This window comes from Pelodiscus sinensis, chromosome 19 (genome assembly GCF_049634645.1).
Source record: "Pelodiscus sinensis isolate JC-2024 chromosome 19, ASM4963464v1, whole genome shotgun sequence".
In the NCBI taxonomy this organism is placed as follows: domain Eukaryota; kingdom Metazoa; phylum Chordata; order Testudines; family Trionychidae; genus Pelodiscus; species Pelodiscus sinensis.
In genome coordinates this window covers 16,283,678-16,306,438 of record NC_134729.1, presented here as the reverse complement: position 1 = coordinate 16,306,438, position 22,761 = coordinate 16,283,678, and the positions used below count along the sequence as shown (strand labels likewise).

Sequence of the window (22,761 nt, the reverse complement as noted above, 5' to 3'; positions counted from 1 at the left end):
CAAGCCTTGGCAAGTTTCCTCTCAGATTCTCAAGGTTTCTGGTTGAAAATACAAAGGGGGAGGGGCGGATATCTAGCAGAACATATTCCAAACTAACATTAGCATGCCGTACAAATCATCCGAGCTCACCGGAAAAATGCACCTACTCAGATTTGGTGAAAGAAACATTGCGACAGGGTGCAAGAACAGCCAAACCACAGAAATTAGAGGCTATGAAACAAAGATGCAGGTAGAACCTTAAATATAAAACTATTCCTACTCAATCACAGCAACTTTTATCCCTCAGGGCCCTAAATCACTTTACAGACTACAATTCAGACTGTAGCATTACATCCCTCAATGGAGTGCAGCCACCTCTGGGGAGGAACAAACAGTTGTTCTAACGGCACACAGCAACACTAAAGCAACAAACTGGGGGCAGAAAAAGGAGGAAAACGTTTGAATTGCTACTGCCTCCAAGCCAGTAAGTTATATGATGGTAACACCCCAGGGCCTTACTTGGGAACCAGGGACCTGTCTGCTAGGCACCAAGACCAGTCTATAGCCCGGACACACAAAGCATCTCTCACAGCCTCTCACCTGCCCCATGGCTTCAGGGGTGCAGAGGACAAGTCCAGCCCCAGGACAGGTCCAGGATGCTACGGGGGTCCCAAACCCGCAACCTGACCTCAGACAAGCATCCCCTTCCCCTCCAGTTCTGTCGTGGACACTTCAATAGCGCACTTCGGGGCAGGACGGACCCTCGCTATGCACATGGAGAGCCTAGCACAGCAGGTCTGTAGGGGCTCCTGTAACAGCCAACAAGGCATGTGGAGTCTGGCAAGCACACTGGTTTTCGGGCAGACAACTGGAGACCAGAGGGTTACGTGGCCGGGTTCACACACTCCCTTTGCGGGCAAAGCTGTCCCAAGCTTTTATATTGGGGACGCAGAGTGGAGTCACAGCTTGCAAGACACATGCAACAATTTACCCAGCTGGAAATCAGCCCAGTGACTGACTGTGACTGACACACACACACACACACACACACACACACACACTGACTGACTGTGACTGACACACACACACACACACACACACACACACACACACACACAGACAGAAGTAACAAAGGTTAAAGTCAGGCAGAGCGACAGAGCAAACAAGAGGACTGGTGTAACCCCCCCCCCCCGCCCCGAGTTTTGGAAAATCGGGGGGGGGAGCCAGCTGGAGGCGATTCTAGGGGCTTCCTTACAGGTCTGGCGGCCGCAGCCACGTCCAGCCCCCACCCCCTCCGGCTCCGGGTTTCACTCGCAGCCGGCCCTGCAGAGCCGATAGACCCGGATCCCCACGCAGGGACGCGCCCGGGGGGGGAGGAAACGCGCACACGCGGCGCGGTCAGTTTCACGGGGGGGTCGCTCATCCAGGGGGACCTGCAAGGGCCTGGGGGGGGGGGTCGCTTTGCCAGGCACCCAAAGGTCAGTGGCCCGGTCCGGGGCGGCTGAGAAACATGGAGCCTTTTGCAAAGGCACAAGCCCTTTCCGCATCGAACCGGCGGGGGGGGGGGGGGGATTGTTTGCAGGTCTTCCCCCCCCCCCGGCTTTTAGCTGAGCTTCTAGCATGGGGGAGGTGGAGAAGAGACCCCCCCCCGGACTCCCTCGCCCAAGGGGGGGGCAGTCCTGCCCTCTGCCAGGAGAGCTCCCCCCCCCCCGAAGCAGACCCGAGCTTGGACTCTAGAGGCGGCTCCCAGCCTGCCTCGACGGGCCCCTGTGGAAGTGACTCCTGATGCAAGAGGGGGTGGGGGGCTCATGCCACTAGAGGCGCCGAAAGGGGGGGTCGATAGAAGTTGCATCGACAGGCAGACTAAGAGCCTGCCTTGCCAATTGTGCCCCCCCAGCAACTTTATTTAGAGGGGCTTTTAACCCCCCCCTGCAAAATAAAAAGCTGGCGGATCTCGGCCCCCGCTGCCAGCCACACGGGCCCGGCCCGAAGAAAGGAGGGTCCTTACCCACGGCCGTCTGGACGCTGGGGAGCCCCATCGCCGCCCTAGAGTTCTTCAGCCCCCCAGCAGCGGGTCCGCAGGGCCCCGGGTCGAGCCTCGCTTCTTTTTCTTTTTCCGGCGCCGCTCTTTTAATTGGGTTTGTTTTAATGCTCCCCGATCAGGCCTGATTGGTAAATTTCTCATGGCAGGCGCTGGCCCCCTCCCCCTCCTGCCTAAGGCGTGCTCATGGCTGGAGCGGCAAATCATTGGGTGACAAATAGCAATCAGATGCAAATTCCTAACCTCTGAATCAGAAACCTGCCCTGGAGAGGGCTGCCCGGCTAGGGACCATCTCCCGCTTCCCCGGCTGCCCCCGAAAACGCGCAAAGTCCGGGGGCGGCTCCTCGTCTTCGTGATTCCTGGAGCTTAACACCCCCAGAGCCTGTTTCGCCTCCCCAGTGTGTGAACTGCACGTAACTCACTTGCAATCGCACGTTTGTAGCGCTGAATTTGTTTAATGTGAAGGGCTCGATCCTGCAAACCCCCCCCCCACACACACACCCTCCTGTCTCCCCGGAAATACCGCTTACCCCCTGGCCTGATTGTTTGCAGCATGTTAAAACGGGGCTGTTGAGAGCGATTCGAACCCATGCGGAGCTCGCCTGACTTGCAAGCAGGCCTGGCCTGGCCCGGACTCCGTGCCTCAGTTTCCCCGCCTGGAAATGGGGGGAGGGGAGAGCTTGAAAGTGCTTTGAGATCTGCAGTCGAGAGTCTGTCTTAGTAGACGTTGCAGTTTCTCGTAAAGATTGCGCTGCAAAGCATCAGAAATACATTCCCTGGATTCCTGTCTCTGCAGTTGCTTAGAAAATAAATACCTGTTTCTTCTAGTCTGAGCTGGTCGGTGAGGTGTCCACAGGCACAAACAGAAATGGACGCGGCTCCTTTAAATTAAAAAAAAAAAGGGAGGAGGGGGGCTGAGGCGGAACTGCCTTTAGGTTAGGGTTGCACAGTAGGGAGCGTCTCAAAAGAGCCCGGAAGGTGGAATTTAAAGAGATACTGTCCAGTCTTTTCTTTGCTTCTGATGGACTCTTGTCCAGCCTGCAACCCCGCCCCTGCAAACACTCAAAACGCGAGTGGGCGAACTTTACTCGCAGGAGTAGTTCTATTTCCTGCAATGGTGGCTACTCAAATGACCCAGCCTCTAACTTTGTATTGGTTTAATCTAGCTCTGGACTGGTCATTCCCTAAGTAGGATTGGACGGGGCTCTTTGTTTTGTTTTTTTACTTTTAAAGTGTTCACCTCCCTGGAGGAGACTCAGAAGGGTGTGTTAGTCAGGGAAAAACTGACCAGCTAAAGTTTGCCAGGTTGGACTACATGCCCCCCACCCTTGTTTCATCATAAGAACGGCCAGACTGAGTCAGACCAAAGGTCCATCTAGCCCAATATCCTGTCTGGTGACAATAGCCAATGCCAGGTGCCCCAGAGGAGTGAACAGAACAGGGAATCATCCAGCGATCCCTCCCCTGTCGCCTGTTCCCAGCTTCTAACAAACAGAGGCCAGGGACACCCTCTCTGCCCAGCCTGGCTAATAACCTCCATGAATGTATCTAGTTCTTTCTTGAATCCTGTTAAAGTTCTAGTCTGCACAACCTCCTCTGGCGAGGAGTTCCACAGGTTGACTGTGTGCTGCATGAAGAAAAACTTTCTTTGGTTTGTTTTAAACCTGCAACCTATCAAGTCTGTCATTTCTGTTAGCACAACCCTGTATTTCTGGTTTGTGATCCCACAGACCCTCCCGCTCAGCTTTCTCGTTTCTGCTCGGCTAACAGGAGTAAAGGGTATTTTGGGGAGTCAAATCAGCAGCTGCAATTAGAACACGCAGCAGGCTGGGCATGAAAAAAGCCTCATTGTGATAAGAAAATAATAACACACAGCGCTTTTCATTTGTGGATCTCACAGCACTTTACCAAGATCGGTCTCTCTGTCCTCGTTTCACTGGTAGGGAAACAGAGGCACAGACAGGTTACAGCCAAAAGCTCTCAGACATGCCCACCAATTTGGAGTGTCTAACTTGTGACGTAGTAGACTGGTCATGAACCTATGACTCCATTACCCCCAGTTTTAGGAAGTGCTAAGAACTTATTACATTAGATGAATCCCGTGTGAATGGAGAGATTAAAAAGACTGGGACTTTTCAGTTTAGAAAAGAGGACACTAAGGGGGGTATGATAGAGGTCTATAAAATCATGACAGGTGTGAAGAAAGTGAACAAGGAAAAGTTATTTACTTGTTCCCATAACATAAGAAGTAGGGGGTCACCAAATGAAATTAATAGGCAGCAGATTTAAAACAAACAAAAGGAAGTATTTCTTTATGCAACGCACAGTCAACCTGTGGAACTCCTTGCCAGAGGATGTTGTGCAGATCAGGACTTTAACAGGGTTCAAAGAAGAACTAGATAAATTCATGGAGGGCAAGTCCATCTCTGTAGCCTCTGTTTGTTAGAAGCTGGGAATGGGCAACGGTGGAGGGATCACTGGATGATTCCCTGTTCTGTTCACGTCCTCTGGGGCACCTGGCGTTGGCCAGAGAAGTGTGTTTTTAACACATTAGCTGAGACATGATCTAATCCTAGTGTGGACCAGGCAGTTGTAGTTTTAACGCATTTGTGGGGCAGGAACTTTTCCCCCTAACACAGAGACACAAAGTAGCCACCTCCCGGAGCTCCTGAGAGTTGACAACACTGGTTTAAGTATGTTCATTACAGAGAAATGTTCACAACTGCGCTGGTGCATTTTGTACAGCTCCATACACATTGTTGCTGCTAAACAGTTAATCCTACTTTTTTCCCAGCTGCAACCTCAAGCACTAGAAGATCACAGCGCCCACAGACTCTGGATTATTATTAGCATCCCTCTGTGGATGTTATCCTTGTAACAATTTGATTTTTTGCAGGAAATTAAGGCATTTCAGATGAACTAGTCAATACCAGGGGAGCTGAATTGTATTTGTATAAATACTAGTTATTTCCTGCTTTCCATTTGCAAAGCTACAAAGACCAACCCAGAAAGGTTCAAACAGAGGCTCGTGTTATGTACACAACTCTCTGTTAACACAACTTGGTGGTTGCGATTTTAATTAAGCAAGAGGAGGAGTGATGGTACGTAGCTACTCTGATTGGCAAACATTGACACGCACACTTCACTTTACACTTGTGTGCCACGTTAAGTGTGCTTCATCGGCACGTGGCCCACACCAGCGAGTCAGCGTGGTTCGCGGAATGGACCGGGAGTCCGAAGCATGGCATGGGAATCAGGACTCCTGGGTTCTTCAGGACATTATACTGGGACTCAAGAGAGCTGTGATCTAGTCCAGGCTCTGCCAGCCCCAGCTCTGTGCCTCAGTTTCCCCATCTGTCAATTCTGATCTGCCTTTGGAGTTCTGCAAATGGGAAGTGCTGCCTAGGAGTTAGGGATTATTGTCTGATGACTTGTGACGTTGAGTTTCGTATGCGTGCGTCCCAATTACAGCTGCCATGAGAATGCTGGTCTCTCAATTACAACGATGCATCAAGGTATAATTATTTCACCTTGCATTTTATTTCATGGTTTACAATAAAAACAAAGTTGCCATGCACAGGTAAGGACAAGCACATAAACTAAGCTGGAAAGGAATCCAGCTTGTCTCAATAATTAGCACTTAGCATCCCCAACCCCAGGCAGGCCTCACAGACACATTGCAACACAGCCACATAATATCTTACACACACCCATTTTACAGATGAGCAAATTGAGGCGCAGAGAGGGTAAGGCCACAAGTTCCAGAGGCTCTAGACAAGGAATGAGGGGCTGGGGGCATGAAAAGCCAGACACAGCTAGTCAGAGGCTGGGCATTTGCGTTGGCAGGTCTTTAGGAGCTGTCAGAGTTGTGGTCCCCATAGGTCCTCCAAAAGGCCGTGGTGAAAAGATGGAGCATTTCCTGGGGTGCAGAGGTTGGCTCACACACAATGCTCCTGTGAATTGCCACCGGAGATGTAAGCCGCACAAGTGACCAGCTGCATCAGAAAAAGGCGGCGTGGTGCCTTCGTCTAGCTCCACTGGCTGAAAGCTGAAGTTGTTCATCAGATAACATTGGTCCCCCAAGTCTGGAATTCTCTCTCCCAGAGGCCGGTATCTCTAATACTTTAGAGGGGGACATGCAGGCAGTGACCTGGACCATGGTGCAATTCTGGATGTGGGCAGGGCAAATTCCTTCCTGACCCCTGCTGGCAAACTACTTATGCCCTGACGCATGGCATTTGAGGATTCCCCTTATCGTGGCATGCCTCATTACAGGTGTGATTTTGGATCACAACATCACACCCCCTTTCCTTATGTTGACTGCTGTGAAGAGCAATGCAGGAGTGGAAGCCACTGACTAGACCATGGGTTCCCAAACTGGGGGGGGGGGGAAATTCCAGGGGGGGTGCGAGGTGACCCAGCTTCCCCCCCCCCATCAAGTTTTGCTGCCCCTGTCAGTTCCTTTTTTTTTTTTCGCTCAACAAGTTTTGCTGCTGTTTGGGGGGGGGGGACGTGAGGGTTTTTCAAAAAGCAAAAAGAGGGCGTGAGGCTGAAAAGTTTGGGAACCGCTGGACTAGACAGAGGACTTTGGAATTGAAAACTTTCAAGTGAGATTGACTTTGCAAGGCAGAAAAAAATGTCCGTGTGGTCTCATTTCGTTGTTCTCCCCTGCTGGTCTGTGTCTCTCTGTTGGCTCTTGGCTCGCACTTAGACATAAGCTCCATGGGGTAGGGACTTTTTGTTCTGCATTTGTGCAGCACCAAGCGCCACAGGATCTTGGGTCCATGCCTGGGGCTCCTAGGAGCTCTGGTAATACAAGGTACTAATGAGGTGGGGGACATTGAGTGTTGGTTAAAGGAACCAACCAGGAATCGGGACACCTAGGTTCAATCCCCAGATATGGGAGGCAGTATGGTTTAATGGTTAAAGCTGAGTGGGTGTCAGAATGTCTACGCCAAATTAATTCCTGGCATACCCACTGTGATCTGGTTTTGCTGTCATTGCCATGACAAGGGGCAAGTCAATGGATCTCGCTAGCCAAGATCACCAAAGTATTTAGGCTCCTAAACTTCCACATCTGGGCCCCAGCATGTCTGGGGCGAATGCCCTGCCCAAAGGCCTGGGGTAACAAAGCGCCATTCGGCACTGAGCTCCGACAAGAGATGCCCCCAGAATTCAAAAGTCTCACTGATAAAACTCTCACCCTCCGAATGCCAGCACCTGGAGGGGCAGGGCGGTTGGGAAACACCCCACGGGGCAGAGCGCAGGTGGAGTTCTTGGCTTTATCTTGACTAGGAAAAATGGTGTTTTCTCCCATGGGTTCTGCGACCCCGGCGCCTGTTCCACCGCTCCACTCCCAAACCAGGCGCGTCTTCTCCACGACCCCACGAGAGACGAGCGCTGAAGTTTTCACCTTGATCTAGTTGGCCCAGGGCAACACAGAACATGGAGTGGATTGACTTCGACTAGCGACGTTACAGATAAAAAACGCCCGAGCCTTGTGCCCGCTGGGACCTCACGGCGGCCTCTGTGCGCCACAGTCGATCTTCTAGGGTTCAAATTAGCCGGTTTAGCGAAGCCTCCCTCATTCGAACTGCGCGGCTCTGCTGCTCCTCACAAGGGGTAAGGGAAGCTAATGGGAGTTCTACCCTTGTGCGGGCCACTTAGAGATCTGGGGCAAACCTGTCAGGGCTGGTGCTTGGTCCTGCTGTGAAGGCAGGAGACTGGACTCTGTGATCTTGCAAGATCCCTCCCAGTTCTGAGATAGAAGCGTTTGCTCCTGTGGACCTCCCGCTGGGTGGACGGCGCCGACACGCGAGTTAAGATACTGGGCCCAGTATTGTGTCCAGTTCTGGGCCCCCCACCACAAAAAGGATGTGGACACATCGGAGAGGGGCCAGCGGAGGGCGACCAAAATTAGGGGGATGGAGCATATGACCTATGAGGAGAGGTTGAGGGAGTTGGGTCTGTTTAGTCTGAAGAAGAGAAAGGGGGGGGGGATTTGATAGCAGCCTTCAACTTCCTGAAGGGAGGTTCCAAAGAGGCTGGAGAGAGGCTGTTCTCAGTAGTGACAGATGCAGAACAAGGAGCAATGGGCCCAAGTTGCAGTGGGAGAGGTCCAGGTTGGATATTAGGAAAAACTATTTCCCTAGGAGGGTGGTGAAGCACTGGGATGGGTTACCTAGGGAAGTAGTGGAGTCTCCATCCCTAGAGGTGTTTAAGTCTCGGCTTAGCAAAGCCCTGGCTGGGTTGATCGAGCTGGGATTGGTCCTGCCTAGAGCAGGGGGCTGGACTTGACGACCTTCTGAGGTCTCTTCCAGCTCTGTGGTTCTATGATTCTATGATACGTCGACTCCAGCTACGTAATTAACATCATGGGATCTGCGCCTCTTACGTCGACTTTCCCCGTTCGCATAGCCCAGGCCCGACTGAGAACTGGCCGGATGGAAAGCCCAGCTGGTTTTGCAGTGAAGTCGCAGTGTCAAGTCAGTCGCAGTTTTCCGCACGTTTGCAGCTCAAGACAACCACGAAGCCGGTGTTTAATTGTTCATGCCGGTCAGTGCTGCAACGCCCTTGTCCACACAAGGATTCATTGCCACGTATTAGCTACTGTGAAGTTTAACACGCGCGCGCGCACACACACACACACACACACACACACACACACACACACACACACACACACCCCTTTGTTCAGGGGTCAGAGAGAGCAAACCTTTGGAAACATCCTGGCTTCCTGCAGCAAAACCAGACTCCTTACGCTACAAAAAGGGGCACCAGGACCTGGTAGGTGGTTACTGAGGGAGGGGCGGACCAGCAACTATTTGTATTGCTGGCGTGCCCGGCAGCCCCGGTCATACCCCGGGTCCCCATTGTGTTAGGCCCTGGGCGACAAACGGTTTTACTGCAGAGGCCGGCGCTAGGCACTGAAGAGCTGGGAAGCAGGAAGCCGTCTCTTCCTGGAGAGTGATGTGGGTGGGAAAGTGTCTGGAAATTACTTAGCAGTGTGAGGGGGGGGGTTGCAATAAAACGTCAATACTCCAGTGTGGTCTGATCCGGGTGTGGCAGTCAGGAGACCTGGCTTCCAGTCCCCACTCTGCTGTCAGCATGGACTGCTCTGTGCCTCGGTTTCCCCAGTTGGGGCTAAGGATACTTGGTAAAGTGCTGTGGGACCTAGGGATGAAATTGACTTGACCGTGGGAGGTTTTCCGTACTAGCCGTTGTACTTGAAAGTGTCTCCCTGTATTTAAAACCTCCGCTACAGCCCCCTTATCTCGGCTGGCTGGACAATTCGACTCGGATCAGGGAAAAGCCTGCTCACTTTCCATGGGGCAGTGGGCCAAGCCACCTGTTGGTCCCCCCCACCTTAAATTGGTGCCTTGAGGTTTGGAACACCACCCCCTCCCCACAGGTCTTTCCCTTATGCCAGAGACACCCCGGGTCTGCTTCTCTTGGGCAGCAAAGGGAGTGCAAACCGCAACCCACCCCCAAGGGTGCAGCCGCGACGCGGGAACCCGTCGCTCCAGCCTGTGCCCAGCTGTTTTGGGGTCCTGGTTGACTTAGGACTTGAGCGGCCCTTTGGGGAGGCCAAACGGCCACTGCTCCCTGAATCTGCCTCTCGGCCGCCGGCCCGCAGCGGGGGGCTGAACGGCACCAGGCCCAGGCGGGGGCAGTTTAAAGGTTCCCCAGGAGCCAGCGTGCCTCAGCCAGTATTCCCAGGCTGTGGAAAGAAATTGTCTCACTTTAGGGACGCTCCCTAAAGCAGATCAAGGCTTGTAGTAAACAAACCAGAGTGGCTGTACCTATATCCTGCCTGCTAGGCAGAATGGTAGCCCTGAGGGCCTCTCCGGGAGGGTAGAATTACAAGCCAGGCTGATGCAGGGAGTGGCTAGGAAAAGGGGCTGCTGGGCAAACAGAGGGGAGCGGGAGGAAGCGGGGTGGGGGCGCCTGTGTGTTAGAATACAGGTTGTGCCAAAGTGTCTGCCCCGCAGAAGGGGTTTACACTAGGGATGTAAAATGGGTTTATTTAGGCAAACGTGTAGCTGCTGAGATGTACACAGAGCCTCGCCCCGCAGCAGGGCGGGGGCTGCGCGTAACCCTGCACGCCCACCGGTGAACCCACGCCGACCGGTCACCCATCCACACGGGGACACGGTCACATCCCCAGCGGATATGGCAAAAGTCTCTGGGATGTCAGGTCAAAACCAGCTTCTGCCCAGCATGATACAAGCTGCTCTGGTAGAAAAATCTGCTCTTGGGTTATTGAAATGCCCTGGCTATGGCTGGGAAGCAGGTTGTGAGTCTTGACAGCGGGGCCTGGCCCCCAAAGGATCCTACAGACAAGAACAGGGTTTGACTTAGGAGCAGGGGGGACTGATCCTCGCCGTAGTCTGCACAGGCCAGCAATGTAGTAGAAGTGTGTTTGGATCAGGTGCTCCACAAGGGTCCCCATTAATATTTTCCATCCATGTGCTGAATAATTTTTTCTGTGCACCAAGCATGAGCACCACCCATCAAAACACCTGTGTGGCCAGCTGTCGGTGTTCTACTAATCAGCTGGCCACCCAAGCACGCAGCTTTCAGGGAACACTGTTCCACAGGCCCCAGTGGCTCCCAATTTTGGGTGCTGATTGCTGGGGAGCAGCCAGCCCTCCAAGGCTGCACACTTCTCAGGAGCTTTTTGAAGGTAAAAGCAAACTGAATTCATGAGGGGATGGGGATAGGAGTCATGTGTGTGCGCATGGACACACACACACACACACACACGGCCCAATCTGGGATGAAGCGATACATGACAAACACCCGGCCAGGCTGGCCTAGGTGTACGTCATCCTGCTTCAGCCTCCTAGTTCTCCACCCCCTCTAACCTCCCTTTGCAGCCTATTGCGGCTCCCCACGGGCTCCTTACAGGCCCTGTGGGATAGGAACAGGCATCTTGGGCCCTCTGGGAAAATAATCCTTCAGCCAGGACTCCTGGGTTCTATTCCCTACCCTGCTGCTCCTGACTCGCCTCAAGCAGCTCTGTGCCTCAGTTTACCCCTCTTTAAAACCAAGACTGGCTTTGCTGAGTGCTGCTGGCGGACGGCTGACACTCCTACCGGGGCTTGCTTGGCCCTCCACGCATGGGGCAAAGCTCCCATCCACTTTAACAGGGCCTGCCATTGCAAGCCAGGTGTTCTTTCCCCAGCAGCAGCCAGTCCTCTGCCGGGGCCCAGTCGCCCCCTCGTGGCACGAGAAGCAATGGCCACAGGCAGGCGGCTGGCCCGGTCTTTCGCAGCTGGGATGTTGACTGGCAGCCCAGCCCCAGGCAGCGGAGATGCACAGATGTTCTGCGCAAGGTGCAGCTGGGAGCTCGGGGCGGAGGCCAAGCCTCATCCAAAAACACATTTAGAAGGGTCTTGGTTCTTCTTGGAAAGAATATCCCACACTCGGAGGAGCAGACTCAGGTAAAAGCCCCAAACCCCACAACAGCCCCACAGCCCCGTCTGTGCGCACGCGCGCAAACACCCACATGGTTTGGCTATTGCACCAGGGGCTCACAGACGGGTTCTTTTCCTGCCAGGCTGCAGTCCCCGGCTGGGCAACCCCCCTCCTGCCTCGGGGCCGCTGGGCAGATCCCCTTACCCCGCCGTTTCCCAGCTCAGAGGATCGGCCCTTCCCCGCCCCGAGCTCCAGCTCCATGGCCCGCTCCGTTCTGGGCTCTCAGCAGGGGGCTACTGCAGAGGCCTGGGGGTGTCAAAGAGCAGAGGGCTGGGGGGCTGTGGCAGAGCCAAGGGGAACTGGTGGCCCGGCCCTTCGCCCAGACACCCCCCAGCTGGATTCACAGCGGCTCTCCGGCCTCGCTCACCGCCAGCGTGCTTTGGGCACTGACACTTGGTTTGGGTGGGCTTATGGCACCACTAGAGGGCGCCCTGCCACAGGACACGGGCTGCCCAGATCCATCGGGGAGCAGGGCCTGGGCTGGTGCCCGCTGGCAAACCAGGGGTCCCTCCAGCCTCCCAGGCCCCCTCCAGCCAGCGGGCGTCTGCCCCGTGCTCCGGAGACACGAGCTCGGGCAGCCCTTTGCCTCCGGGGGCGCAGGGCTGGAGTTCGCCGGCCCCCCCAGCAGGGCAGTGTCCGGCCCCATCTGAGGATTCTGAATCTCCCTTCCCAGCCCGTCCCCCTCCACGGCCCGTGCCCGGGGGCTGAGCACATGCCAAGGCCAGCGGGGCTCATTAACGCGGCCAGAGATCCTCCCTCGGCCCTTCCAGCCTCCAGCCCGGCCTCCAGTGACTCCCAGTGACCAGGAATTCACCCTCCCGTGGCCAGCTGCGCAGCCGCCCGGCATCCCCCCGCCCTCCCGCAAACCTCGGCCGCGGCAGGAACTCAGCCGCCTTCATCCGCCAGCCCCTGCGGCTCACCTCCCAAGAGCTCCCGGCTCGCAGACTGAGCCTAGGCAGACACTGGGACGGAGCAGCCGCATCCCCAGCTACCGCGTACGTGAGACTTCATGCGCCTGCCTGGCTGTCCCAGAACGCCCCGAAATGGGGACAGCGAGGACCCCGCTATTCGGGACGTAGCTTCCGCTGATCCTCACTTAAAGCAGACTCCGGGCTTGGGGGCCCGGCCCATGGGCCGTACCCGGAGTGGGGTTTCTCACTGAACGGTGCGGGAAAGAGACCGAGGCGAGGCAGAAGAGAGGGGAGCCCTTCGGGGAGGGCTGAGCTGGCTGGTCCCTTCGTCAGGGAGCGAGGGGAAAGTGCCCCGTTTGCTGCGTTCCTCGCTCTGGCTGGGAGCTCAGGGGGCAAATGAACCGGGACCTGCCCCAGCTGGGGGACGTGCCCCCTTCCCGGGCTGTGCCCACTGGAGATGGAGGCCACGGAGAGGTGTGTCTCACCTGGCCCCGAGCTGCTGCCGTGAGAGGCCTGGGGCTGTCGGGGTCAGCCTGCCCCCAAGCCTCCTCCCCAGCGCCAGCAGCCCTTGAAAGCGGGAGAAACAAAAACTACTGGAGTTAAGGACCAAGCAACAGAGGATCTTATTTTGGGAAGCAGGGGCCCTCTGCCGGCCAAAGCTGCACCTGCTCCCCTAGGGAGAGGGGGGTAAAACCCCAATTAACTCAGGCCGGTGACCCTGCTAGTGTCCCTGTACAAGCCCATTCGACGGTGACTGTTGCATTGCACATCGGCGTTGGGGCGCAGAGTCGGCCTCCGTCTGCGGGCCCGGCCAGTGTGTGGGGCCTGAGGTCTCGCTGAGGGGCGGCACGCGGGGGCACGCGCCCCCTGACTGAGAATCGCTGGCCCCCAACCTGGACCCCGGCCCTTTGCACCCCTCCCCCGCTACAGGCGCCAGCGTCCTCCCTGGGGCAACAAAGCCCTTTGTAGAAATCCCCGCCCCCTTCCCAGCTGGGTCTGAGCTTCTGGCCCTGGCCCCCGACCCTTAAAGGAGCAGGGCTCCCCCTGAGGAGCCGTGGGGGGCTAGTCCTTTCCTGCCGGGCCCGGAACACCCTCCTGCCCCCTGGAGGGAGAGACGATGCCACCAGCCACCCTGAGCTGCCACTTCCACGGCCACGGGGCAGGGAGACAATGGGATGCCACCGAGCAGTGCCTGTTGCTGGGCAACCCGGCACCTACCATCCTCTCTCCTCAGCAACCCAGCACCCGCATTCCTCTCTCCTTGGCAACCCGGAACCCTCCATCCTCTCTCCTTGGCAACCCAGCACCCACATTCCTCTCTCCTTGGTAACCCAGCACCCGCATTCCTCTCTCCTTGGCAACCCGGAACCCTCCATCCTCTCTCCTTGGCAACCCGGAACCCTCCATCCTCTCTCCTTGGCAACCCAGCACCCACATTCCTCTCTCCTTGGCAACCCGGAACCCTCCATCCTCTCTCCTTGGCAACCCAGCACCCACATTCCTCTCTCCTTGGTAACCCAGCACCCACATTCCTCTCTCCTTGGCAACCCAAAACCCTTCATCCTCTCTCCTTGGCAACCCAGCACCCACATTACTCTCTCCTTGGCAACCCGGAACCCTCCATCCTCTCTCCTTGGCAACCCAGAACCCTCCATCCTCTCTCCTTGGCAACCCGGAACCCTCCATCCTCTCTTCTCGGCAACCAGGGACCCTCCATTCTTTGCTGCCCATCTGCCCCCAGCAGCATGGGAGGAGTAACTTGTGGGATCGATGGGCCAGTTACTCTCCAGGCGGTGTCTGAGTCGCTCTCTCTGAGCCTCGGTGTCTTTACAAGGACTGGACTAGCCAGGCCAGATCCATCCCAGGGGCTCCAGCAGGAGCAACCTGGCCCAGTGGTTAGGGCGCTAGATGCCAAGCTGGGTTCGTGTCTCTGCTCTGCTACTTGCCCTTTGTGGCCTGGGGCAAGTCACTTAACTTAGGGTATGTCTACACTACCACCCTAGTTCGAACTAGGGTGGTAATGTAGGCAACCGGAGTTGCAAATGAAGCCTGGGATTTGAATTTCCCGGGCTTCATTTGCATCTCGCTGGGCGCCGCCATTTTTAAATGTCCGCTAGTGCGGACTCCGTGCCCGCAGCTACACGCGGCACGGACTAGGTAGTTCAGACTAGGCTTCCTCACGAGGAGTAACGGTAGTTCGGACTAGGAAGCCTAGTCCGAACTACCTAGTCCGTGCCGCGTGTAGCCGCACTAGCGGATATTTAAAAATGGCGGCGCCCGGCGAGATGCAAATGAAGCCCAGGAAATTCAAATCCCGGGCTTCATTTGCAACTCCGGTTGCCTACGTTACCACCCTAGTTCGACCTAGCGGGGTAGTGTAGACATACCCTTAGCGCCCAAGCTCCTGCTCTGTAAAAAGGGGGTAACCGTTCCCATAATTCCCTGCCTCACAGGGCGATGGGACATGCCCACATGCTGGGGGGTGGGAGCTGCATTATTACATAGGTTAGACCCGGGCCCCAGGAAAAGTTTGCTCCAGTAAGTGAGGGCTTAACGACTCACTGGCCAGGCCTCCAGGAGTCATAGGGAGACGGCTGGTGTCCACTGACCCGGGATGAGCGCCGCTGACAGCCAGCTCAGTCTAGTGTTCCACAAGAGAGGCATTTCCTGGGATCTGAGGATACGTCTACACTGCATCCCTAGTTCAGACTAGGGATGCAAATGGAGACGACCAAAGTAGTTAATGAAGCGGGGATTTAAATATCCCGCGCTTCATTAACGTGATCTCGCCGGCGCGCTGGTTCGAATCACAGCTGATTCAAACCAGGAAGTGCGCGCCAGGACGCGTTAGTTCGGACTAAAGCCCTTAGTCCGCACTAACATTACTCCTCATTTTTTGAGGAGCGGGTGTGTGTACGGGGTGTGTGTGTGTGTGTGTACGGGGGGAGGTGTACGGGGTCTGTGTGGGTGTGTGTACGGGGGGAGGTGTACGGGGTCTGTGTGGGTGTGTGTACGGGGGGAGGTGTACGGGGTCTGTGTGGGTGTGTGTACGGAAGGAGGTGTACGGGGTCTGTGTGGGTGTGTGTACGGAAGGAGGTGTACGGGGTCTGTGTGGGTGTGTGTACGGGGGGAGGTGTACGGGGTCTGTGTGGGTGTGTGTACGGGGGGAGGTGTACGGGGTCTGTGTGGGTGTGTGTACGGGGGGAGGTGTACGGGGTCTGTGTGGGTGTGTGTACGGGGGGAGGTGTACAGGGTGTGTGTGTGTGTACGGGGGGAGGTGTACGGGGTCTGTGTGGGTGTGTGTACGGAAGGAGGTGTACGGGGTCTGTGTGGGTGTGTGTACGGGGGGAGGTGTACGGGGTCTGTGTGGGTGTGTGTACGGGGGGAGGTGTACGGGGTCTGTGTGGGTGTGTGTACGGAAGGAGGTGTACGGGGTCTGTGTGGGTGTGTGTACGGGGGGAGGTGTACGGGGTCTGTGTGGGTGTGTGTACGGGGGGAGGTGTACGGGGTCTGTGTGGGTGTGTGTACGGAAGGAGGTGTACGGGGTCTGTGTGGGTGTGTGTACGGGGGGAGGTGTACGGGGTCTGTGTGGGTGTGTGTACGGGGGGAGGTGTACGGGGTCTGTGTGGGTGTGTGTACGGGGGGAGGTGTACAGGGTGTGGGTGTGTGTACGGAGTGTGTGTGTGTGTTGGGGGAGGTGTGCGGGGCTGTGTGTACAGGGGTGTGTGGGTATTTACGGGGTTGTGTGTGCGCGACCACAAGTCCATCAGCAGGCCGCACAAGAAAGAACTTAGGCAGAGTTCCTGGGGGGGCTGCAGGGCACCACTTAGACGGGAGGGTCCGGACGGAAGCGGCATCCGAAGCGCCGCTAGTGATCTGGAAGCGGGCGCTCTGCTCCCCGAGTGAGCGGGTGCTGGCGGAGGGAGACCTCTTTCCGAGGGAAAGCAGAGCTTCTGGTTCTGCGGGGGTTACAAGTCCCCGGCCATCTTTCCGGGGGCAGCGGGGTAGCAGCGTCGCCTGTTTCTTGGGGGTAATCACGTTCTGCGGGCCTGCCTCGCGTTCCTGTCCTGAGCGGGCAGCGGCGCTGCTGGGCTCTACAGAAGCGGCTGCCGTCCCCGCAGAGCTGGGTGACTGACAGTGGCGGGTGAGAGGGCGGGTAAAGCGCTGGGGACGAGCGGCGCTGCACGTCCTCAGGAGAGAGGCCCCCCAGCCGGCCTCACGTTCTGGGCACGTTCTGTGCCCCCCGCTAGGTGCCGGAGGAGACGAAGTGCATCTCGGTGTTGGCATGGGCGCGGCCCACGCTGGCGCAGCCCACCTTGGGCCTGAAGATGAAGGGGAAGACCTTCTTGAAGGCTTTCCGGAAGTTGGCCCCCATGAAGGCGTAGACGACGGGGTTGACGGAGGAGTTGGCGTAGGACATGCAGTGGGCCCAGATCTTCACCTTGTAGACGTAGTAGTTGCGCTGGAAGCGGGGGGCAAAGGCCTGGAGGAGGAGGAGGAATTGAACGGGCCCCCAGCAGATGGTGAAGAGCACCACGATGATGGCCACCATGCGGGAGATCTTGGCCCGCATCGCCTCGGAGCGTTCCGCCAGCTGCTGCACCTTGCACGCCATAGAGACAGGGCATGGGCGGTCGCACGTGCGCCAGCTGGACACGTGCAAAGTGGCACGCACACAAAGGGTTGCACGGGCGTATAGCACCACACCGCCGGGAGAGTGGTTAGGAGCGGGGATTAAACCGGCGACCTCCGGATCAAAGCATGAGCCGCTGCTGCCTGAGCTAAAGGAACAGCCCAGTGGCGGGCTCAGCAACCTCTAGCGACAGCCCAGCCACCACCGCGGGGGAGAAGGGGACCCTCTGAGCATCACATGTGCAACCAGCAGGGTGCCTCAGTGTGCATTCACAGGCACGCCGTGTGGTGAGTGCACAGGTGCAAATGGCAGCGTGTGTGGTGCACGTGCACGTGGACACAGATGCAGCTCCCTGCAGCCATACGCCATGCACGTGAGCATTGCTGTGCGCACGCCGGCGTGTACAGAGACCAGGGATGAATTTAGCCCTGCGGCCAAGGGGGAGCCAACAGGAGCGACGGGTGCTCGGTGCCTCTGGGGGTCAGGGTTTATATAGCTCTCCGCATGCACACGCCCCCTACTGGTGTGTGCAGGGAGTGCAGGGGGAGGAGCCAGTTACCTGGTAGTTGTTATCGACCGGCTCCACGGTGGGATGGCCCATCTGGTAGAGCATGGCCACGTAGCAGACACAGATGGTCAGGAGGGGCACCAGGTAGACGGCCAGGAAGTTGTAGAGGGTGAAGGCCTTCTCGTGGGCGGCAGAGGGGAAGGACTCGCTGCAGTAGGTCTGCGGCCCAAACCAGTAGCCCTCTGTCAACCTGTTGTACACCAGCACCGGGGTGGAGAGGACAAAGGAACCTGCCACGGGCAGCAAGCACCAGAATCAGTGACCCAGCACCAGGCTGGATCCTTGCCTGGCTTTGGGGCTTGGTGGAGGAAGAAGGGACAGAACCAACCCAGCACTGGGCTCACAGCCGGGAGAGCAGGGGGGAGGGACAGAACCGACCCAGCACTGGGCTCCCAGCCGGGAGAGCAGGGGGGAGGGACAGAACCGACCCAGCACTGGGCTCCCAGCCGGGAGAGCAGGGGGGAGGGACAGAACCGACCCAGCACTGGGCTCACAGCCGGGAGAGCAGGGGGGAGGGACAGAACCGACCCAGCACTGGGCTCCCAGCCGGGAGAGCAGGGGGGAGGGACAGAACCGACCCAGCACTGGGCTCCCAGCCGGGAGAGCAGGGTGGGGGACAGAACCGACCCAGCACTGGGCTCACAGCCAGGGAACAAAGTGGAGGGCCAGATCCATTCCATTCCCCTTTCTTTGTCGAGAGCTCCGGAGACAGCCCCTCATGGCCAGCTCGCCCCAGGGGGCCAAGTGTCCCCCACTCCCCGCCAGCCCCACTCACAGATCCAGATGCCCAGGCTGACGGCGGCGGCGAGGCGGGGGGTGCGCAGGCGCAGGGAGCGCAGCGGGAACACGGTCACGTACCAGCGGTCCATGCTCATGGCCGTCAGGGTGGCGCAGGTGGCCTGCACGGAGACCTACAAGGGGGTAGAAGCGGAGAGGGAAGGCCATGGGAGCAGCCTTGGCGGGGGGCCAGGCCACGCTGGGCCTCTGCCCTCAGCCCCAGGGGTGGGGAGGCAGCAAAACGCCAGAGGCGGATTGGCATGCACGGGGTGTGCCCTGTCGTGTGACAGCAGCGTGAGGTGCTGGTGTGCAAGGGGGGGGCAGAGCTCCCCCCGTTGCTGCCCCAGGGGGCTCTGCTCTGCCCGAAGGGGGGGGGGCGAAGCTCTTGGCTAGCGCCTCACCTGCTGAATGTAATTGACAAACTTGCACATGAACTCGCCAAAGATCCAGCCGGGCAGGGGGTACAGCACGGCGGTGAACGGCACGCAGCACACCAGGAAGATGATGTCTGTGCTGGCCAGGTTGGCTGCCAAAAGAAAGGCAGCGTCATGCAGTGATTAGGGCTCGAGAGGCCTGGCTTCAAATCCTGCTTCTGCCACAGGCTCCCTGTGCCCCCTTGGGCAAGTCACTTAATAGCAGTGCCTCAGTTTCTTGCCAGTGTGATGGGGAGAATAGCTCTGCTCTGTCGCTCAGGGGCCCGGTGAGGCGACACCCATTAATGGTGGCAAAGCACTTGGATCCCTCAGCATCAGGGAGGCCACAGACTGATTTAAAAGGGGAACGAGACGGCCTTTGCGGCTTCATTTCTCACCACCCCCTGCCACTCTGGGAACAGGCCCGAAACAAAGACTTTCCTGCTGGAATATGGAAACTGACCCTCTTTCTATGTAGGCCAAGCCCTGGTTTATTTCCGCTCCTCTTCACTCCAGGTAAAGGGTGTATAGCACCAGGGGCCACTGTGGCCAGCGCTGCAGGATTTCACCTGCAGCAGCACAGTCTGGGAGAGAGCAGCAGACCGGGGCCTCGTATTTTTCCACCAGTTAGATGCTTCCCTCGTGGCACCCACAGATTCCCAGGGCTGTGCCTCAGCAGAGGGGAATTGTCGTTGCTCCTGGGAAGTTCACAGAGCTGGGTCAACATGCCCCGGCCCAGCATCTTCAAGGGCCCCGAGAATGTCTCCTAAGGGATTCCTGCATCAAGCCCGTATCCCCCGTCTTCCAGCTCCTGGAGCAGGCAGAGCTGCCGCCAGCAGCAGCGCAGAAGGGCGGCCTGGCCTGGCCCAGCCCGGCCCGGCCCAGCCCGGCCCCCCTCACGTCTGCGCTGCTGCTGGCAGGGCGCTGCTTTCAGAGCTGGGCACCCGTCTCCAGCCACCCGGTCTGAAGAACTCAGGGAGGCAGAACCATGACAACCCCCTCGCCCCTAAAATAACCTTGTGACCTGCCCCCGCAGCTCCCGTTTGGGTCGGGCCCCCCAGTTTGAGATGTGCTGGTCTCCCCCTTGCAATCTGTGTAGTACAAGGTAACAGCTCACGAAAGGCCAGATTTCCCAGTCCGTGATGTGCTTTCCATGGCCATGAATTGGGTAGGGCCCCAGCTATAAGGCAGGTTTTCCAAGCTTTTAATCCTTCCCGTGGCTCTTATTTGAAGCCCCTCAAATTTGTCCACCAACTTCCTGAATTGTGGGCATCAGAACGGGACACAGGAGCCCACGTATCAGGGTCAAATACAGAGGTAAAAATAACGTCTCTGCTCTGACCGAGATTCCCGTTCACGCTGCCCCGGGTGGCTTGACCCAGCGTTACAGGGGGACTCCCGTTCCGCTGGTTATTCTCCACAGCCCCCCAAATCTTCTGCAGAGTCCCTGCCTCCCGGACACACCCCCCCGCCCGGGCCTACGGTCTTTGTTCCCAGCTGCCTCCGCTCCCATTTCGCTGCGTGGAAACGCGTTTTCTTGGCATGCGCCCCAGGGACCCGCACCGCTCTGGATAAGGCCTGTTCCCGAGTGCGTGCGAGGCGCCCAGCCACTAGCATGGACCTGCAGCTGCCAGTGGGGTCTGCCCGCTGCCCCTGGCTTTCGGGGCAACTCTTTGGAGTCCCTCTTTGGCGCGCTGTCTGCACAGGGCCATACGCAAAACATCCAGCCACGTGGGCACCCCCAATTGCCCCAAAATTCATGGTGCCCCATGCAGCTGCGGGCTGCCTATGGGCTCTGGCACAGCCCAGTCATCCCTCCCCTCCGCAGGCTCGGTGCAGACTCTGATGGCCCCCAGCCCCATCCCCCAGCCGCCCCCTCAGGGCTCAGTGCCCAGCCCCCACTCACTGAGTGGCATTCAGGGGCCACTGTCCCCTTAAAAACTCCCCGTCCCTCCAGTGGGGTGTGCGACTGCCCCCTGCTCCGGCCCTGCTCCTGCCATGCCAGCTCTGCCAGACCAGACAGGAGAGTGGGCAGCCCCCTTCCCCACGGCTCCCGCCCCTCCCGTGTGGAGCGGCTGCAGGGGGGTAAGGGAGATGCTGGTGCTGGGCTGTGCAGAGCCCCAGCCTCTGTAGGGACCTGCGCCTTCGGCTGGGACGCAGCCGGCCATGGCTGGGCATCTCTGCCAGCTGAGCGGGAGCACTGGCCGACTCCAGTGCACCCCCCTCGTGCCCAGCCCCCCATGTCCTGTGTCCAGCCCCATGTGCACCCCACATGTCCTGAGCCCAGCCCAAGGCATGCCCCCTCGTGCCCAGCCCCCCATATCCTGTGCCTAGCCCCAGGCATGCCCCCTCGTGCCCAGCCCCCCATATCCTGTGCCCAGCCCCATGTGCACCCCACATGTCCTGAGCCCAGCCCAAGGCACACCCCCTCGTGCCCAGCCCCCCATATCCTGTGCCCAGCCCCATGTGCACCCCACATGTCCTGAGCCCAGCCCCAGGCATGCCCCCTCGTGCCCAGCCCCCCATATCCTGTGCCCAGCCCCATGTGCACCCCCCTCGTGCCCAGCCCCCCATGTCCTGTGCTCAGCCCCATGTGCACCCCCCTCGTGCCCAGCCCCCCATGTCCTGTGCTCAGCCCCATGTGCACCCCCCTCGTGCCCAGCCCCCCATGTCCTGTGCTCAGCCCCAGCGCACCCCGCATGTCCTGTGCCTAGCCCCACGCGCGCCCCCGTGCCCAGCCCCACATGTCCTGTGCCCAGCCCCACGCGCGCCCCCGTGCCCAGCCCCACATGTCCTGTGCCCAGCCCCACGCGCGCCCGGCCCGCTGCCCCACTGACCGATGTAGAAGTTGGTGACCGTCCGCATCTGCTTGTGCTTGGAGATGACGAAGAGGACCAGCGCGTTGCCCGCCAGCCCCAGCGCCAGGAGCCCGGCGAAGAAGAGCGGCACCAGCCAGGCGTCCAGCAGGCGCGGGGGGCCGCGGGGCTCGGAGCTGTTGGCGCAGGGCAGCGCCCCGGGGCAGGGCGCGCGGCCGGGCAGCAGGAGCGAGGCGTTGAGCCGGGCGCTGGCGGCGGCGCCCCGCATGGTGCCCGCCGCGTCCCGCGTGGGGCGGCCGGACTCTCCCCGGACCCTGCCCCGCAGCCCAGCTGGGGGGTGCCCAAGCCCCCCTCACGCGCCCCCCCGGGGCTGCAGCCCCTCGCGGCGGGGACCCCAGGAGCCCGAGAGCTGCCCCACGCGGGACCGAGCTGCAGAGCCCCGTGGCAGGCGCCGCATCCCCTCCCCCCGCTCCGAATCCGCTCCGCTTTCCCTCTCGCCCGCCTCTTGTAGTGGGGACGCGAGAAGCCCCTCCCGCCTGGGGAGGGGGCTACCGAAGCCGAGCCCGAAGTCCCACCCCGTGGCCAGCTGGCCTCTGCCGAGGGTGGATGCCCGGCCCCTCCCGGACGTGCGGCCCAGTGGTTAGAGCAGGCAGGAGGTCAGAGGGCAGGACTCCTGGGTTCCTTCCCTCCCAACTCCCTGCATCACCCGGCACAGCCTTGGGGCTTCTCTGTCCCCTGGCTCCGCAGGAACAAATCCAGGGGGAGAAAATATTGACCTGCCCCAGGGCAGTGGGGTGAAGGGGCAGGAGCCAGGGGCTCTCCAATGAAGGGCCCCAGGAAGGCGTCAGCGGGTTTGGGGGCCGGTGACACCCCTCAGCGGGGGGGGGGGCAGCTCTCATTCCCCACCCTTGGACTTCGCATAAACCAGCCAAGCGTCTGATATGACTCCCTCCCCCCCCCCCCGTGTTGTGATCCCCACTGCACAGGGGAAAACTGAGGCCCGGAGAGACTAAGGCCTGGCACAAGGTTTGACCAACGTCATGCCCGGTGTGACCAGCCGACGTCCCCACTGCAAGCTTTACAGCAGCCCCAGCCCTCCCAGCAGGGCCCTCGGGGACTTACATCCCATGGCACCGCACTGCC

At 58.8% G+C, this 22,761-nt stretch overlaps 2 protein-coding genes across 5 annotated transcripts in view; both read right to left on the bottom strand.

The window, feature by feature from the left end:
• The window catches only part of LOC102447168 (AT-rich interactive domain-containing protein 3A), a 66,837-nt gene extending 63,871 nt beyond the window's left edge, over positions 1 to 2,966 (bottom strand). Inside the window, exon 1 of one of the 4 annotated variants that reach the window (XM_075902638.1) lies at positions 2,836 to 2,966. The gene's annotated coding sequence lies outside the window, so the exon portion shown is untranslated. Of the gene's footprint in view, positions 1 to 1,987; positions 2,401 to 2,550; positions 2,809 to 2,835 lie in introns of those variants that run through there. The other 3 variants (XM_075902639.1, XM_075902637.1, XM_075902640.1) reach the window with 3 other exon arrangements.
• Positions 2,967 to 16,657: 13,691 nt separating this feature from the next.
• Positions 16,658 to 22,093, bottom strand: KISS1R (KISS1 receptor). Its single transcript, XM_075902630.1, has 5 exons — positions 21,640 to 22,093; positions 18,791 to 18,915; positions 18,388 to 18,523; positions 17,604 to 17,842; positions 16,658 to 17,014 (listed from the first exon to the last, which is right to left on the bottom strand). The coding sequence occupies exons 1-5, from the start codon at positions 21,884 to 21,886 to the stop codon at positions 16,658 to 16,660; spliced, it is 1,104 nt and encodes a 367-aa protein (XP_075758745.1). The 5' UTR covers positions 21,887 to 22,093.
• Positions 22,094 to 22,761: the final 668 nt, after the last annotated feature.